Here is a 19,408-nt window from a genome sequence, read left to right as displayed (position 1 = left end):
GATTTCTGGAATTTGGGTTTACGGTGCTGAGGATGAAACCCCAACCCTTGCACATCCTTGCCAAGTGCTCTTCCACTGAGCTACATGCGCCCAGCTGTTTTAGATTGTCTTCCTGTACCTGTTGCTACAAAGCGCTCATTTTACTGTGGAATATTCCTTTACTCTGTGTGCATATATGTCATTGTGATTGCGTTCGTAAAGGAGCTATCTGGCCTATAGCTAGGCAGGATAAGGTTAGGCAGGAGAACGAGATTAAGAGGCCACTGGCAAGAAGAAGGGCGGAGTCGAAAGTTATGAGATGTGGAGAGGAGCAAGATGAAGTTCCTATACTGAAAAAAGGTGCCACCATGTGGCATAGTGTAAATAAGAAATACAGGCTAATTTAAAATGTAAGAGGTAGTTAGTAGGAAGCCTTACCTTTCGGGCAAGCACTTATAATTAATAAGTCTCTGTGTGGTTATTTGGGAACTGGCTGGTGGGACAGAAAAGTCTGCCTACATTTTACAGGCAAGGCAGCTGAAGTACAGTATTTACTCTAACTATTGCCAGCCAAAGCCACAAGACAAATTGAGGAAGCAAAGATTGTAAATGACATGTATTTCTGTCTTATTTTAATAAGAATATGTTTGCGCACACACACACACATCGACACACATACATATATTAAGCAGATATTTGTGTTCTTCCCTTTATTAACACTTAATGTAACACTGAGATAGCATTACTGGCTAAATGTTGTAAATCTATATTATAATTTAAAAAACTAAGCATTCCTCAAAGGACTTTGCCACCTAATATGTTTGCAGTTGTATGTGGGATAGTTGTACAATGTTAGGCAGAATTATGGTCTGATTATTGTTTTCATTTGGAAATTAAGCATGATATAAGGAAATGTGTATATGAGTCAAGGTACCAAAACAAGAAATAGACCTGTGACAGCTAATCTCACCTTGACTGACTCAACTTGACTACTCCTGGGGGTAACTACCAGGCACTCCTGTGAGGGATTTTCTTAATCCGATTATTTGAAGAAGGCAGACCCACCCTAAACCTGGAGCACATTTTATGGTAGCAGCCCTCATCAAAGGACATGGAAAGGGAAGTTTTGCTTTTTGCCTGCTTGTCCTCACCTTTGCTGGAAAGCTCTTCTACCCTGTTGCTGTGGCTAGTATTAAATTCAACTTCTTCAGGATTCCAATAGAGACTGGTAGCACTCCAGGAATCGTCCAGGTCTCCAGCACTAGACAGGGACTCAAAGTCATCCAGTCTTCTGAACTGGACAACTACTAGATTCTCAGCCTTTCCATCAAGAGACAGACATTGTTAGAGTACACAGATGACATCTTTCTTAAATATATATATATCATATATATATGTATATCATAATTGACAAGTGTGTCTTATTTTGTTCTATACATATACATCACACACACACACACACACACACACACAATCAGTTCTTTTCCTTTTGAGAACCCTGACTAATAAAGATTGAGAGTAAGCATCAATATGAGATAATAAAAAGATACCTGTAATTGTAAGAAATACCTACCTAAATAAGTGGTGGTGGTGTAACCACACGAGACCTGGCATTTACTCTCAACATTCATAAACATAAAATTTTTAAAAAATCATTAAAATATGTAAAATAGGGGAAGATAAAGCTGTACTGTATAAAAGAGAAAGGTGGAGTCCTTAAAAACAGATATAAATTAAAGTAAGCATAGCCTTCCTCAGCACCAGGAAACTGGAGACAGTCCCCCACCTCCACCCACCCCCTCAGCCACACTGCCACACTGGTGCTTGACAATCACCTAAGAAAGCTGCAAGCTGATTCCCATGTTTGGGAAATATGACTTCTCAATTCTACTGCATGGGGCTTACGGTGGTTTGAATGCATGCATGGCCCCCACAGGCTCATATGTTTGAGTCCTTCGGCCCCTGTTGGTTGAACTGTTTGGGAAGGATTAGGAGGTGTGGGCTTATTGGAGAAAGTGTGCTACCATGAATAGGCTTTGCGAGATGTCAAAAGCCTACACCATCCCCATTAGCCTTCTCTTTGCTTCATGCTTGTGTCTCAAGATGTGAGCTCTCAGCTACTATTCCAGCGCCATAGGTGCCCACATGCCTGCTGCCATGCTCCTTTACCATAATGGCCATAGATTCTAAACCTCTGGAACCGCAAGTCCCAAATTAATTTCCCTAAATTGCTTTGGTCATGGTGTCACATCAGAGCAATAGAAAAGTAACTAAGATAGGGCTTGGGAGGAAGGGAGAAGAGACTAGGAAGATGCTAGAGGTTGCTAAGTTCTCAAAGAAACAGTCTCAACTGTTGCTCCAGGTGACAGAGAAACACTGCCCTCAACTCAGAGATTTGAGAAGCAGGCAGAACCCATGGGATGAGGGTCTAAAAAGTGTTCCATGTATAAAGTTTTAAACCTGCATGCCAGTGTCCTATGAAGTATGCAGCTCTCTGGATTCTCAACCCAACCCAAAGCCCACCAAGGAAAAAAGCAGCCACTGCTCCTAATTAAAGACAAGCCGAGTGCAAATGACCAGGCTGAAGCCCTGGCTGTGAGTTGTTACATGGTGAGGTTTTTATTTGAGAATATCTGATGTTTTTGGAAATGCACTTATAGGGTCCAAAGATACCTGTGGTCATCTCAAACATTTGCAACATAGGAAGCAGCTTCATGCTGCTGACAGGACATCCATTTCTGCCTGCACCATTCCACGCCTCCACTCCTGTGGTGCAACTGTTTTGGGCATGAGAAGGGCCAGGGATGGCATCTAATGTATCAAGCCTGGCTGTTCCTCTCAAGCTATTTTCCCAGGACACACCAAGAATGAATTCCTTATACCAGGTCAGTGTCCCAGGAGGAGATGCTAACAGGTAGATCAGGGAAAGCAGCATGGAGATAAACATTGAATTTATTCTTCCTGACTGGGACCTAAGTCAGCAAGAGATTCAATGACGGCACACAGCAGGCCAGGAACAGGGTCAGAATCATTCCTGACACCTTATAAGCTCTCATCCCAGGACAGCAGAAGGCCATGCGGGCTCTTCGAACCTTTAACACCTTTCCCATTTCTTGAGCTCTAACACAGGACAACAGGCCCTTTCTCAAATGCTCCGGTTTAGCAGCTCCCTCGTGCTCACTCATTACTGTGTGGAAAGTGGATGGCAGAGTCACTTGGTTTGGTTAACGGTGGAGTCCAGGATGCTGCTGGAAGGCCACTCCAGGAAGGGCTAGACGGTTTTGGGATGGAAGAGCTGCCTGCTTGTACCACTGCACATGGCTTCACTCACCCAGCTGGGTCATGTGGCGGCTACTACCCACAGGAGACCAGGGCCCACTGAGGATGACTGCCCGCACAGCCCGAGGGCCCATTCTCTGACAGCACCCACTGTTCTCTGGGAAGAACAGGTTCCCCTCAGCGTCGGAGCCTCAGGAAGAAGGCATGTTTACACTCTGTACTCTCCAGTGGGTAGTACTTATCATAAAAATCCAGAACATACTCCTCAGTCTTGAAGCCAAACTTCTGATACAGCAGCATGGCCGGGTTGCTTGCTGAGACGTGAAGAGTCACATCCTTGCCCATGCACGTCTGTCAAAGAGTGGAGAGTACAAGGTGAAGCCACAGGGACAGAGAATGAACAAACACAATCTTCAGAAGGAAGCAAGTGGGGTTTTGGGGGCTGGGGCTGAGGCAGGGCAACATCTAGCAACCATTGGAAGCCCAGAGCACTGGAGCATGTAGCAGCAGCTGGAAATCTAGGAGCACTCTGCCACTGAGCTGTTGTGTCCCCAAGACTAAAGGGATTCATGTGCTGAGGGCAGGCGGAGTGGGGGGGGGGGGGGGGGGGAAGCGGGCGGAGGATAGGTGTGTCTCTACCCTGAAGCAAAGGCCATAGAGTATATTTTGTTACATTGTATTACATTTATTTATAATATTTATTTTATTTTACTATATGCCTGAATGGATGTCTATGTACCACATGAATGCAGGAGTCTTCAAAGGGCAAAAGAGGTGTTAATCCTATGGAACTGAAGTTACAGATGGTTGTGAGCTGCCATGTGGGTGCTGGGAACCAAACCTAGGTCTTCTGCAAAAGCAGTAAGTGCTCTTAACAGCCGAGTCATCTCTCCAGTCCTGTTTATTATTTCAGCTACATTTTACTTATTTAGTGTTGTGTGTCAGGGATGGTATGTGTGTAGGCCCACGCATGCCAAGTGCACAACATAGATGTAGGTCTCAGGGATGACATGCAGGCCATCGGGCTCAGGGGTAAGTGCTTTTACTTTGCTGAATCATCTTCTATATTACTGTATTTATAATTCAGTTTAAATATCAGATATATCAGTAAGTACCAACAATACAACAGTCTTAAAGAACTACAGAACGAGAAATTCTAGTCTCCATTCTTCACAACCTGTAATAACACTTCCTTTCCTAGAAATGCTAGAAAACATACTAAATCATAAGCGTAACTTCTAAATACTAAAATCTTAGTTATAAAGCCTGAAGACCTTGTACATCTAAGTCCTTAGATTCCTTTAAATCTAACATAATTAACTTTCCAGAACTGAGGTTTCTGTATTTAGGGGGGAAAAGTGGAGAAGGTTCTATGAACATAAAGGCATGTTTTTAGATTCTTTCATCAGCCGCACAGAATGTTGTACTCCAGACCACACAGGTATGAACTGTTTAATGAGAAAGGTATCAAAATGCTGGTGACAATCCTTAAAATTGATGAGTTCAGGCTGCCAAGGACACAGTACAAGGTAACCAAAGTTTCCTTCTTTTTCTACTTAACTTTACACTGTGTCTTCAAACACATCAGACAAGAGAACATAACTAGTATCCCAAGGACAGCAGCATGCTGTGAGCACACAGAGCAATTCTATGGGGTGATGGCAATGGTTCTAGATAGCCCATATAGACATCTCACCATGGCCATCACCAGATACTATGGACTGAGCCCATGTTTGGGCCTTCTCTTACAGGCTGACAAAGTGCCCACACGTACTGATGCTGAGCAAACAGTTAACAAGGACTCGTCCCATGCCAGGTCTCACACTAAGCACCAAGGATGCCTTCTGAGCTATCAGTCCACCCTACTCCAGCCCCTGCTAGTAACAAAGGAGCCAGAAAACTGCGTAGGCACTCTTCTGCAAGAGAAAGGTGAATATATGGAGATGCATCCTGGAAGGAGCATAAACCATAGAAAGGATGTAGAAAAGTAACTAGGCCTGTTTCAACTTAATCAGCTGAAGACAGCATGTGTGAACATTATGCAATGTCTTACAGTTGCTGCCTTAGAAGTGATTTCTAGAAAGATGCTTTTCAAGATTCCTCCCCATATCTAGGAATTATTAAGTGAATTTCATTAACAATTGGAAAGACAAGCTTGGTTAAACATTTCCACTTTTATCATTTCCATCCTCTCTTGAGGCAAGAAGTTCTCAAGTTCTAGACCAGTTATGCTAAACAGGGAAAACTTATCTCAAAATAAAACAAAGAATTTTGACCAAATTAATATTGCATAATCCTTGCTATTGTTTTCAAGACAGGGTTTCTCTGTGTAGATCAGGCTGGACTCCAGAGGTCTCCTTGCATCTGCCTCCTGAGTGCTGGCAGTAAAGGCATATGGCACTACCACCCAGCTTTCATAGTCTTCTATACCAAATAGTTTCTAAATAGGGTTTACCAGAATTCTTGAGAAAAAGATAGGTTCTTACTTCATGGTGTTGTACCTCAGAAGCTTAAGATTCAAAGAGAAAGTAAGTTGCTACACCTATTAGCTCATGCAATAAAAATGTTTGCTTTATGAGAAAAAAAAAATCACTGTTGGGCCAGGAGTGGTAGCACACATCTTAATACCAGCACATGGGAGGCAGAGGCAGGTAGATCTCTGTGAGTTCAAGGCTAGCGATGCTACATAGGATTCTGCCTCAAAACAAACAAAAAAAAATCCTTGCTGGGTGTAGTAACTCAGGTCTATAATTTGAGCACTCAGAGAACTGCCATGAGTTTAAAACTAACCTGGGTGACTGTGGTAGTTTGACTAAGAATGGCCCCCATAGGTTCATAGACTTGAATGCTTAGTCACCAATGAATAATACTATTTGAAGGTATTAGGAGATGTGGCCTTGTTGGAGTGGTTGTAACCTTGTTGAAGGAAGTGTGTCACTATGGGTGGGCTTTGAGATTTCCAAAGCCCAAGCCAGGCCCAGTGGTTCTCTATTCATGCCTGATACATCAGACCAGCAATAAACTCTCGGCTACCATGTCTGCCTGCAAGCCATCATACTTCCACCATGAGGATAATGGACTAAAGTTCTCAAACTGTAAGCACACCCCAATTTTTATAAGAGTTGCTATGATCATGGTGTCTCTTCACAGCAACAGAAAACTGACTACAGTGACACAGTAAATCCCATGCCAATATCTTGCATATCATATCAATATCTTGCCTAAAAAGCAAAACAAAATAGTATTTTGCTTGTGGGAGAAAAAATTCATTGCATTCATTCATTCAGAGTTTACTACTTACTGATTCAATTGTGACAAAAGGGTTATAAATAGGTAATATACCCTCAAAGTCACTGGAGACTTACTCTAAGAGCAGAACAGCATCAATACAGACAGCACATATGCTTTACAGTTTCACATGTGGTACTTTGTTGTTTCATTTGTAATACATGTTCACCTAGGGGCTTCTCTGAAGCTAAGAATAGAGTCTTATTTTAGGGGCTGGAAGTTTACTCCAGGAGCTTCCATAGTCTCAAGATTGATGACAACGCCTTCCTTTTGCTTGGACTATGCTGGACAAGCCAGCTCAGCCTCATGCTTCCTCCAAGTCTTTCAGGGAAGCCCTGAGAGATAAATCACCTAATTTAGATAATCATGAGCAGAGAAAACTTGCCTGAATCAAATGATAGATCATGAATGTGGCAATCCCCGCTCTTCTCCATTCAGGATGGACAAGCAGAAATGAAATGTAAGCTTCGTTGTACTTCACGTCTGGAACCATGAAGCCAAAGGCAACAATGACTTTCTTATAAAGGACTACAACACTAAAGTCTGGATACTGCAGACACTCAGACAGGTCAATGCCTAAAAAAAAAAAAAAGAACCAGCCAGACACTCAGACCATGTGCCTTTTGGAACTAACAATAACTTCAGCCTGTACTTATTGTTATACCTGCATGCTAAAAAAATTTCCCCAAATTGAAGGCAAAGACATTACCATAGATACCACACATTCAGACCAGAAAAATGCATTTTAGAAAATATCAAAATTAACATAGTCTTTTCTAAGTACATATGCTAAAAGCAGAGAGACAGGACAGGTTGGGTAGCAGAGAGCACTCCAGGTTCAGAATGGATGGACACACCTGGCTTTGACTCAGCCTCATCTACCATGTGTTTGGTTTGGCACATTTAAAAATATCTCATTTCTTGCAATGTGTTAAGCCGAGGTACACTGAGCCCTGACAGAGCAGGGGTAAAGGTCCCTGAAAGTGCCAATATCATTTTCCCTTTTTTTTTCTTCCAATTTTGTTTATTGTTATTGTTGTTCTTGTTGTGAGTGTATGTATGAGTACTAGTACATATGTGCCATAGTAGGTATGTGTGGGGTGGGGTGGGGCGGGTCCAAGGACAAAACGGTAGTAAATCTGTTCTCTCCTCCCACTGTAGGACCTGAGGATGGAATTCAGGATGCAGGTTTACATACCAAGCACTTTTACCTGCTGTGCCATCTCATGAGCCTGCTAATATTATTTTCTTTATCCCACTCATATATCACTGAAAGCTTTCTATGAAAGCTTTCACAATAAAATAAAAATTGTAAAGGTGATGTGTACAATGTGTGACAAATACCTAACATCAGGCAAAAGCAGCTGAGAACCCAGAATGTGACTTTTAGGTCCAGTACCACCCCAGAAGACATGGAACCACAGTCAGATCACAAGCAGGGCAGGGCTGTAACCCTGATGAAACCTGTGACATTTCCAAGACAGATGTGTCTTGTAGGTTTCAGAGCAGGCCCACAGAGAGTATGCTTATATTTAGCAATGGTATTGCTGATTGATGACCTAGGTCTTGGCTAATGAAATGACAAATCACCTTGGTTTACTCTGACTCCTGAAGTCAGGGGGCATTTGGCTTCTTAAAAACACCTTTTGGGTGTCCTAACTTTCTAAGAAATAGGTAAACAACAAAACCTAAAGAACTATTAGGCAAAAAAACAAAAGTGTCCACATGCCCAGCTATGAGTCTGTGTACCTTGGAGAGACATTACCTGGTATCTAAACATAGGCAGAAGCAAAACAGGATGGATCTTTTATTCTGGAAGCAGAGACAAACAGGACAGAAAAACAAACAAAAACACTGTTGATTACTTTAATTGCTGGCTTTTTGATCTTAGGAAAGCAAGAGGCATTTATGCTCTAATATTTCTATGTTAGTAAAGACAGACTAAATAGAATCAAGAATAAAGAGCTTAGGGTCACATGGCAGACACTATTTAAAAACACACCCAGGTGATATAGAGAGAAAAACCAATCTGCCTGGTGTGGGAGTAGAAACATACCAGGCCAGAAAAACTCCTGACACATGGAGTTGATCGTCGGGATGTGATTTGGTCGGACATAGCAGTAATCGAGAGGTGCATCAGGCTCAGGTGTCCAGTGAGGGTCACTCCTGTGCAGGTGGGAACGAATCTGTGACAGGAGCTGTAGTTTGGGTGGCTTTGTCTCATAATCACGCCTCCAGCACCACAGAAAAATAAACAAATTCAAGTCAAGAAAAGCACTCATTACTGCTAGTTACCTGACTTACAGCTACTTTGAACTGCTTATAATATCATACTAAGTCATACTAATTTATATGCTAGCTAGCCAGGATGCAATTTAATGCTTTCTAAATTCATTCTGAACACAGAACAAGGCAGAGGCCTCTGGTACCCACCAGGGACTACATGAGGTGAAGTGAGAAACAGAAACAGCACTTAGATATGCTCAGAAGTGCCTGACACAGGGATGCTTCACTAGCATGAGCAGAGGCCAAAAGAGGGACTATCCACTCTACTTGCAGCAGGCCTATAAATGGCCTTTCCACAGGTTTGCCTAGGAACTGAATTGTAGGTGAGGGAGATCAGGGTAATGGTAGAGCTGTAGAGTAAGTATGGCCTCTCCAGGAATCGGCTTCCATTCACTGCCCAGACATTATTCATTAGAAGCTGTCCAACAAGAAGAAAATCTGGGACTAGGAAGATGGCTGAGAAGGTGAAGAGCTAGCTATGGAAGCATGGCGACTTGAATCCCCCACAGCCGTGTGGGGTGTGACAGTGCATGCCAGTGCCAGGGGAGCAGACACAGATAAAACCCTGGCGCTTACAAGCCAGCTGGCCTAGGCTAAAACAGTCAACTCTAGATTGACTGAGAGACTCTGTCTCAAAAAATAAAGTGTAGCACAGGTCTTTAATCTCAGCACTCAAGGGGCAGAGGCAGCAGTCCTCTGTGAGGTCATGCAAGCCTGGCTGACATAATGAGTTCCAGGACAGCCAAGGATATACAGGGAGACCCGCCTCAAGATTAATTAATTGAATTTGTTTTAAAAAGGCTCAGGGTAATAATGAAAGATACCCAAAGTCAATCACAGCTCTTCACAGATGAGCGCACCTGCATGCATGTGCATGCACACAAGAATACACACAGATGCACATATGTCCACACACACAGATGCATACATGTACACACACAGATGCACACACAAACATGTACACACACACACACACATGCACACACAAAAGGATGGAAAACAAACTGTTCCAGTGCTCAGTTCAGATACTGGCTCAACTAAGAATGCTTTCCTTTCTTACTTTTCAGTTCACAGACTATTAAAGATACATAATTTTGATATAGTAAACAAGAGCCAGGTGTAGTACCTGGTGTTTTTAACTCCAGCACAACAGAGGCAAAGGCAGGCGGATCTCTGTAAATTAAAGGCCAGCCAGGTCTACATAGTGAGTTTCAGAGCACCAGGGCAATGTAGAGAGACCCTGACTCAAAAAATAAAAACAAGGACAAAAAATGATGATGGTAATGATGACGAAAACTTAGAAATCAAAGTTAACTCAGTCTGCTTTTCATACCTCTTTCTAAGGACCATCCTGCCTGCCCTTGCCTGAACCTGCTCTGTGTCAGGACATACTTACACCTGCTGACTGGGTACAGAAGTCACCAGCATCACCCCTCCTGACAGCCATCACTCATGGATACCTGATATATGGCTTCAAGATCCGAGAAGTATAAGGGCTGACAATACTTTGGTCCACAGCCAGATCTTCTGATCCCACCAAACGATACAAAAACCTGGTGGTCTGGTGCCGGAATCCTTTCCTGGTTGGTAAGGCAGTCTGTGGGAAAGAAACAGTTTATATAAAAGCAAAACCACTCAAAAATGGCTATCTTCCATGTCTAATGATCTTTCTGTGTGTCAGGAGTAGATCTTTTTGCACTATCTATTTGGAAAGCCAACTTCTGACATAAACTCCACAGGTCTTTGCCTAAAGCTAACATGGGTGGGCTATTTAGTGCTTATTGTATAACCACAGTTTTATCTTAAGAGCCATCAAAATCAACGAACTATTTTTTTTCTGTGTCCCATTTTCACTAAGTAAATATGGCAAACACAGGAGTTATATTGCTTACCAGCCCTAAAACCTGTCACCACAGTAAGGAGGCCCAGCAAGACTAGGCAAAGGCATGGCCTTAGTTAGTTAGGGATTGGGGCAGAACTGGTTGGTTTACATACTTGCTCTGCACTGGCCACACTGATGGTAAACTGTTCATCAGTGAGGGTTGCTAACCTGGCGCCCTAGGTCATGTAGCAACAGAACACTGCAATTAGGGCTGTAACAGCAAAGAGCTCCAACAAAGATTAAAAGACCTTTACAAAGGGGTGCCAAGAAGAACCTTAGAAACCAAGATGTCTTTTAGAGTCAGTTTGCTTTTAGCTTATAAAATAACTTGTTGAAAGAACAAGGTTTCTTCCTTTGTAATTTGCTTTCAGATTTTTCCAGCCTGGACACCAAACTCCCCAAAAGCCAACTTTGAAATTCTTCCAAGGTTTCAAGTGAATTTCAAAGTAATCTTCAAAGTTGTGGCATGCAGTCTCCAAGCTAGCAACTCCCACCCTTGCAGGTATAATGGCTCCTCCTATCAGAAGGCAGAGTTTACTCCTGAACCCAGCCTTTTGTAAAGAACTTTGACTTATCAGAGGGGCAGAAGTAACACCTGGAACTTCAAGCCCAAATCTTAAGACAACTGGCAGCTTCTTCTACCTTGTTGTGTGGGCTGCCAGATGGCTCCAACTAGGTCCTGGAGCCAGATCCTGGAAGAAGGGCAGTGTCCCAGTCACTCCAGTCCCAATCAGCTCCCCAGCGATGCAGCCACAGACACGACCCAAGTGACCCACCCTTCAGCTTACAGGAAAAAAAAAAAAAACCATTCAGCAGAGTCCAGTCAGGCACAGAAGTACAAGAAATATTTAGTAGTTAGTACAGCAAGTCATTAAGTTTGGGGTAGCTTTCAATGTGGTGTCAGGTCATTTGTAGACCCATCAGTCTACAAAATCTCTCCCTTTTAACAGTGTCAAGGTGAGCCCAGTGGATGTTCCTCCCACCTCTGAAGCTTCTACTCCTCTCCAAAACACCCTCCACCAAGCCTGGACCACTACTGCCTCCTATTGGCCCACTCTTGCCCTACACCAAACAGTCTCCACATACAGTCTAAAAATAAACTAACAGGGCATAGTGGTGCTCGCCTTTAATCCTAGCACTTGGGAGGCAGAGACAGGAAGATCTCTGCGAGTTCAAGGACAGCCTGGTCTACAAAGTGAGATCCAGGCCAGCCAGGGTTACACCGTGAAACCCTACTTAAAAAGCAAATATCAACTCACTACCCACCTGCTGCCCCCACTTCACAATTCCTATATGAATTCACACTGTATGCTTAGAATATATTTCAAGGTCCTCACCTGTGCCTTTTGGGGAACCTGCAAGACCCAACCCTGTTACACTATACTTCATCTCCCGGGACTATACTTCTGTGTCATGATGTTGCCATGACATCTACCAGTTTTTCTGTTGCCTTGGGGCCTATGGCCTTTTCTCTTCCTCCTGGCATTTCCTTATTAGTCAGCACTTCTTGCAAGGTTACCTCCACTGAGAAGTCGGTCTTTTTGTTTGTTTTTGTTTTTCGAGACAGGGTTTCTCTGTATTCTTTTGGAGGCTGTCCTGGAACTCGCTCTGTAGACCAGCCTGGCCTCGATCTCAGAGAGATTCCCCTGCCTCAGCCTCCCGAGTGCTGAGATTAAAGATGTGCACCACCACCACCCAGCCCAAGAGGCCAGTCTTAATTGCCAGAAACATAGTGGTCCTACGCATGCATGCATGCATGCATGCATGCACACACGCACTCTGAGTCAAGAGATCTGGGCCCAGTAAGCTAACACTGTCATTTCACTGTTTGAGGATATCAGCTCGAGAGGGTAGAAACCTACTTAGCACTAATTTGCTGTGGTATCCCCAGCTAGAATACTGCCTGGCACACATCACACAAAGTGATAGGGGAAAATTGTTTCAAAGTCAAGTAAGGTGTGATTAGCCTATTAAATATGCTTCTTTAGGTGTGTTGGGTCCCTTCCCAAACCAGCATGGGAAAGGCCAGAGAGATCAACACAGGCTGAGGAAAAGCCCAGGAAGGAAGAGGGGACTAGGACTAATAACAAAGTGAAAACAGAGCAGGGCTCTGCACCAGATGGCCCAGAAAGGCCTGGTTACACTCCTCTCAGTGGCTACTCGGGGAGGTTAACTGCCAACGAAATTTGCCAGGAAACTGTTTGCTGGAATCTTCCTGAGCCAGAGAAGAGGAACCACAGTAGTCAGAACTAAGCAGTCCACATCCCAGGAAGAACAGCAGAGGGATAAAACAGCAGCAGGTATTCCTGAAAGGTGAGATTGCCTGAGTTTGCAAAAAAGAAAGAATGGAAGGTGACAGCCCAGTGCCTCTTACTAAACACTAAGAGGGCATGGCTAGACGCCGCCTCTAGTCCCCCCTTGAAGAGGCAGAGCAAACTCCAGAAGCACACTCAGTTCAGGGGCAGAGACTCCAGAGAAAGACATTTAACAGTTGTAGTTGTTAGGTTCCATGCTCTAAGGGGTAAGCGTGCAAGAACAGATGGTAGTTTAAACAGAGCTGGACATCCTAAGAAAGAACTCAATGCTTAGAGACATCCTTAGAAATTAAGGATGTCTTTGACAGTGGACTAATCAATAACCTGCAGAGCTTAAAGGAGACTCTGTAAGCTTGAGCATCTGTCAATAAGACCTTCCTGAACCAAAAAGCAGAGAAAAGAAAAAAAAAAAAGACTAAAAATGAATTGAACAGAAAACCCAAGAATTGTGGGAAACTATAAAAGGTATGACAAGGAGAACGCAGGAGGAAAAGGGAACAGAAGACATGTGAAGCAGTTACAACTCTAATTAATGTCAGACACCAAACCACAGATGGAGGAAGCTCAGATGATACCAGGCTAGATAAATATCACACAGGTACACTATTGTGGAATGCCATCCTCTAGGCATGCGATGCCAGTGCCCTCTAGACCTATCAGCAGCTGTGATTACCTGAAGGAGACCTGAACAAGACTGGGCTCTTCACCTGTTCACGTACAGTGGGGAAATGATCTCTACACTCCCCTAAGGATTTACAGATAGTAAATGGTTAATACAAGGTGCTCATGAGGTCATTCTTCTTCTCAAGATTTATAAACAGTTAATAGATTTCCCCCTTCCAATGGTGTAGCTGCCCATCAGCTGCCCATGTTCCCATAAGTAATACTCCACATTTCTGCAAGCAGCTGTATTGTTTAGTGTTAACTGTCATCTAGACTCAATCTAGGTCACAGTGGTTCTCGCCTTTTATAATGCTGCGACCCTTTAATACAGTTCCTCATGACTCTGACCATAAAATTATTTTTGTTGCCACTTTATAACTGTAATTTTGCTACTGTTATGAATCAGAATGTAAATCTCTGTTTTAGGTGACCCATGTGAAAGGGTCTTTAGACTCCTCTAGGGTCTCAAACCACAGGTTGAGAACTGCTGATCTAGACACAAAGCACCTCAGAGATTGACCTCTAGGAATACATGCTGAGGGTTATCTAGATGGGAAGACCTGCCCACAGTGGGTGGGGCCATCACCTGGTTGGGATAATAGGAAAAAAGAATGAGCAGCAGACTTATTCTCTTTGTTCCTTGTAACACGTTCCATCTGATCAGTTCTCCCTGCTCTAACCTCCTAATACAAATACACACTGTACTTGGAACCATGAGTCAAAAGATAATCATTTTCTCATAGCAATAGGTAAAGAAACTGAGACAGTAACCCTAATTAAACTCACTGTCTTTACCACCAGACTTGAGTGAACTGTTATTTTGGTCTATTGTTGGTGGTCTATGTAGGACAAAGAGATGTTTGTTTCTCCCTAGAAAACGCTTACACAACAACTGCTAACCTGAGTAGAATTTTCAGGTAAGATAACAGACAGAAAAAACAGTGGAAATGCACTGAAGCTCAGAAACAAAGTCTGAAAGCTTCCAGAAGGGGGCATTTTTAAAAGGAGGCCACGAAGATAAAAGAAGATTAAGAATGGTGTTCTCACAGTAAGGTATGGTGGCTCACATCTTCCATTCCAACACCTGGAAGGCAGAGGCAGGCAGATCTCCGAGTTCCAGGTCAGCCAAAACAAAAGAAGACGGGGCTTTCATGACCAACACTGTGACACACGATGATAATGAAGTTACAACTTCAAAAATGTCAAAGGAAAAAACAAAACTACAACTTTGTAAGCTATCATTTAAATGCAAGAGTGAAATAAAGATATTCTAGACATACTGATTTCCAAGATGTCTCTCAAAAAGATCATATTTAGAGATGGTGAAATGGCTCATTAGGTACAGGCACTTCCACCAAGCCAGAAACCTGAGTTCAAACCTAAAAGCCCACATGGTAAAAGAGAACCAACCAACTACAGCAAGCTGATCTCTGACCTCCACATATGTGATATGGCATGCACAGGCACACAATAAACAAATGTTAAAAGAGTCCATGTTATAGAGAACTGCTGGAGAAATAACTCAAGTAAGAAATTAATATAAGGAAAAATAAAAATCAGTCTGCTATCATTTAAATAAGCAACCCAAGAGGAGAGAGGAGAACAAGAAAAGGTACTTTGAGGGAGGGGCAATCAGCATAACATTTAACATGATGGAAAAACTTGTCTTTTTTGTTTTGTTTTTTTAGACGGCTTTCCCTGAATGTAGCTCTGGCTGTTCTGGAACTCCCTTTGTAGACCAAACTGACTTTGGATTCACAGAGATCTGCCTGCCTCTGCCTCCCAAATGCTGAGATTGAAGGTGTGAGATACCTACCACTGCCTGGCCAGAAAAACACATCTTAAGTCAGGACCTCAAAGAGCACAGTCTTAGTAATATGACTCACTGGGCCACAGCTGGAGTCATTCACTACTATGGCACCTTCCATCACAGTTACAACCCAGGCTGTGTGCCTGAAGAGCCTGCAGTACTTACTCTCAGGACTTTTACACAGAAGGTATGCCAATTCAAAGCAATAGGAAGTCCTAAAGGACAGAACAGAGGAAACAGACGGCAGAAAATAGGAAGAGCTCCAGAAAGGAGATAACCAAATGGAAAGGGCCTCACACCAAGCTCCAAGCACACCATGATGCTGGCATGTCACTGACAATCAGACATATGACAGATTTCCAAGGCAGTCAAAAGAAGACAAGAGAAAAATGTCAGAGACTCTAAACAAGCAATTCACAGAGAAACAAATAGGAAGCACAAAATGTTCACCCTCCCCTATAATCAAAGAGATGTAAATATGACACGAGATTACACTTATAGCCATTGGAATAGTAAAGTTAAGGCAGATGAGCATCAAGTGCTAGATCACTGCTGCTGGTGGGGAGGCCTAGTTGTCTTAAGAGGAATTAGATGTTGTCAGAGCACTTGGAATTCACCCTGTGAGTAACGCTGACTCCCTAGTTCTTCATGTTTAGCCCTAAGTACACAGATATTTATACACCCACAGCTCCAACTCGTTAGGGTCTAGGATAGATACTACATGTCCTCAACAAATCTGTCAATCAAAACCATAAAACAGACCACATACAGCTATCCTCAAGAGAGAGACAAGAAATGTCTAGGCTACTCCTCGGATGCCGGGTGAGAAAGAAACGCAGATATAAGAAGGGGCATTAAATGATGAGAAATTTTGGAACAGGAAGCCCAGCAAGTTTTGCATTGCTTTCTTCTCCCCAAATTACTCATGATATCAAATGACACAGTTAACAGTACCCACTTCCGGGTGCTGCCTATCCCCCTTCTACTCCACATCACCTGGTACCGGTCAAGGATCCTGAAGTCCTGGCAGGTGGTCCGGTATGTAGCTTGTCCAGCGGGAAGCCGGGAAGCTCCTCCATCTTTGGCTCCATAAATCCCATCGACTAACAGAAGTGCAGCATTCACAACCTCATCCAAGTCAAAAAGCGGTAAACCCCGATCCCTCTTAGCTTGCCTGATGATCAGTTTCCGCTTTAGCCTCCGGGCTTCCGGAGTCATGGCCACAGCACTGGGGCACGCCTCCAGCCTCTTGAGCAGCAGCTTCTCCTCATAAATGCTCACAGGGGTATACCTGGGCCCCTTGGGCTTCACATCCTTCTCTAGGGGTGGCTTCCTTTTTTCTCGAGCCCTAGTGTGCAAAGAAGTGTTTGAATCTGTGTCTTCGCTGTCTCCATCCATCCTGTCTGGCTTCTCCTCATCACTGTCCACCTCCTGTTTTATCTGTTCGGGAGCTCTGACCTTCTTTCTGCTCCCAACCAGCCCAGAAGCTGCTGACCCAGATGGGGGTGGGATGTACTCCATGCCTGGGTCTATAACTCCGTCTCCTTCCAGCTCATCATCATCTGTGCAAAGTAGAAAGTACTGTTGTCAAGCCACAGGGAAGCAAGGCACAAGGCTCTATAGTGATATATTATTTATAATTTATTAAAGCTTGCCTCAGGATTCAGAAAAGCAAAGTCAGCCACAAGCCATAGAAGCCAGGCACACACCTTTAATCCCAGCAGCCAGAAGTGGAGGTGGTGGTACACACCTTTAATCCTAGAACTCAGGATTAAGAGTAGAACAATCTATGTGAGTCCAAGGCCACCCAGATCTACACAAGAGTGAACCAGTCTAAAAGAGAATTATAGCTCACACCTTTAATCCCAGCAATAAGGAAATATATAAGACAGTAACAAAGTCTAAGTGAGACATTCATTCTCCAGCCACACTGTGGAGAGGCAGCAGCTTGAGATTTGGTGAAGAGCTCATGCGTGGATAAGCCCTTTCAGCCTGAGCTAGAGATGAGAGCTAGTGGCCAGCTGCTTTGCTTTTCTGATCTTCAGCTTGGAAGTCTGAACCCAAATATCAGTCTCTGAGTCTTTTATTTATTCGTGTTACAAGGCTCATTCACCCCCAGGGTGTAAAACACAAGAAAGTCGTACCATGAAACAAGGCTTGGGGTGGCATCACATCTGGGATGAGGTCTGCTTCAGAAAGCAAGCTAGGCGTGGCCGAATGCGAGGCTGGTGTCCCCGGGGCAGAGAAATCCAGAGAGGGGGAAGGAGATGGGCTTGTGAGAGGAGTTCTGTCTGAGGAGCTAAGGGATGAAAAGTCAATTACTTCCCCTTTCTCCAGAACCATATCTGGCCTCCGAGCTCGGCTTATGAACTTGACAGGAGTAGAAGAGGTGCTCCTGTCAAGGAGGCCAGCTGCTTCCTTCTGTGCTCTTCTGATGTCTTTTGCTTCCTGTGTTCGGGAACGCTTCTCTTTCAATTCCATGGCAGATTCCACAGGGTTCCGGCTTGCCCGTTTTCTGAGTCCCTCGACTGTGATGATGGGATCCAGCATTGGTTTTGAGGCTGCCAGAAAAGAATAAACATCTAATTTCTATGTTAAGTGTTCTTTTTAAAAATGTATTTCTGTGTACATGTATGTGTTTCTGGACATTTATGTACAGGTGAAAGAAAGCGCCAGATTCCCTGGAGCTGGATCTGGGTGGTTGTGAACCACCTGGTTGTGGGTACTAGGAACTCAACTCTGGCCTTCTGCAAAAGTCTCAAGTGCTCCTAATGGCAGAACCATTTCTCTATCCCTTAACTTTTTTTTTTTAATGTTAACTATTTCTTTCATAATTTACTATTGGCACCATGCTCAATACACAGAAATGTTCAATGAATACCCCAACCAAAACCTTGCCTCACTTTCAAAAAACAGTTTTGGCTGGGTGTGATAGTGCATGCTTGTTATCTCAGTAGTAGAAGGATGAGAATCTCAAGTTCAAAGCCAGCCAGAGATAAATATTGAGTTAACACCAGCCTATATAGCAAGAACTTTCTTAAACAAAAGCTACAATGCAAATTTAAACAAATTAACACCATCAATTCTATCTTTCATATACTGGGATTGGTAAAGTTTTGTAATGGTCACCAAGAATATTGTTTGCCTTCCTGACTTTTTTGTAGAACATAAATTTTTACATTTGGAGGGTATTTTGGCATTACCACTGACATTTTTACCTACATATACCCTTTGATCTACCAACATTATTTTCAGTAATTTATCATACTATGTACTTATACAAAAATTTGAAAAATTTTAGCACTGTTTAAAATACTAACATAAGAGGGGAAAAGATGAGTTCAGGGGTTCATGTATATTTATAGTACATAGAATGTAAAGGCAGGAGTGTCAGAATTCAAGGTCAGCCTAGGCTATATGAGATTGCCACAGGGGTTGGGCTATATTTGAGTTTCTAGCAGCAGACTTTGCCTCAAAGAGCCCAGGCATCTGCTGAGGCTGACCACCGGAGTTCCATCCTGAGGTAACTCCCACAAGTCACCTTCTGACCTCCACGGGTGTATTTGGCACGCCTCCTCCTATATACAAATTTATTTTAAAAATAAAAATTAAGTCGGGCGTTGGTGGTGCACGCCTTTAATCCCAACGCTCAGGAGGCAGAGGCAGGCGGATCTCTGTGAGTTCGAGGCCAGACTGGTCTACAGAGCAAGTTCCAGGACAGCCTCCAAAACAATACAGAGAAACCCTGTCTCCAAAAACCAAAAAAAAAAAAAAAATAATAATAATAATAATAATAGTAATAAGCAAACAAACAAATAAATAAACATATAAACAAATAAATATAAGAATTAAACATAAAAGCTCAGGCATGGTGGCACAACTGTAATCCCAGAATTGAAGAGGTGG

The 19,408-nt window shown here is 43.2% G+C and overlaps 1 protein-coding gene across 4 annotated transcripts in view; it reads right to left on the bottom strand.

Annotated features, from left to right (window-relative positions):
- Positions 1 to 2,573: 2,573 nt before the first annotated feature.
- The window catches only part of Kat14 (lysine acetyltransferase 14), a 33,734-nt gene continuing 16,899 nt past the window's right edge, over positions 2,574 to 19,408 (bottom strand). Inside the window, exons 5-10 of one of the 4 annotated variants that reach the window (XM_040746407.1) lie at positions 17,647 to 18,063; positions 16,499 to 17,064; positions 10,293 to 10,429; positions 8,603 to 8,778; positions 6,932 to 7,122; positions 2,574 to 3,609 (exon numbers count right to left, since the gene is read on the bottom strand). In XM_040746407.1, the coding sequence (XP_040602341.1) occupies positions 3,436 to 3,609; positions 6,932 to 7,122; positions 8,603 to 8,778; positions 10,293 to 10,429; positions 16,499 to 17,064; positions 17,647 to 18,063 (1,661 nt within the window). In that variant the 3' untranslated portion in view covers positions 2,574 to 3,435. Of the gene's footprint in view, positions 3,610 to 6,931; positions 7,123 to 8,311; positions 8,359 to 8,602; positions 8,779 to 10,292; positions 10,430 to 16,498; positions 17,065 to 17,646; positions 18,064 to 19,408 lie in introns of those variants that run through there. The other 3 variants (XM_040746408.1, XM_040746410.1, XM_040746409.1) reach the window with 3 other exon arrangements.

Source organism: Mesocricetus auratus, unplaced genomic scaffold (genome assembly GCF_017639785.1).
Source record: "Mesocricetus auratus isolate SY011 unplaced genomic scaffold, BCM_Maur_2.0 Super-Scaffold_100004, whole genome shotgun sequence".
NCBI classification, from domain to species: Eukaryota; Metazoa; Chordata; class Mammalia; order Rodentia; family Cricetidae; genus Mesocricetus; species Mesocricetus auratus.
The sequence above is the reverse complement of the archived record's forward strand: the minus strand, read 5'-3'. Positions and strand labels throughout refer to the sequence as shown.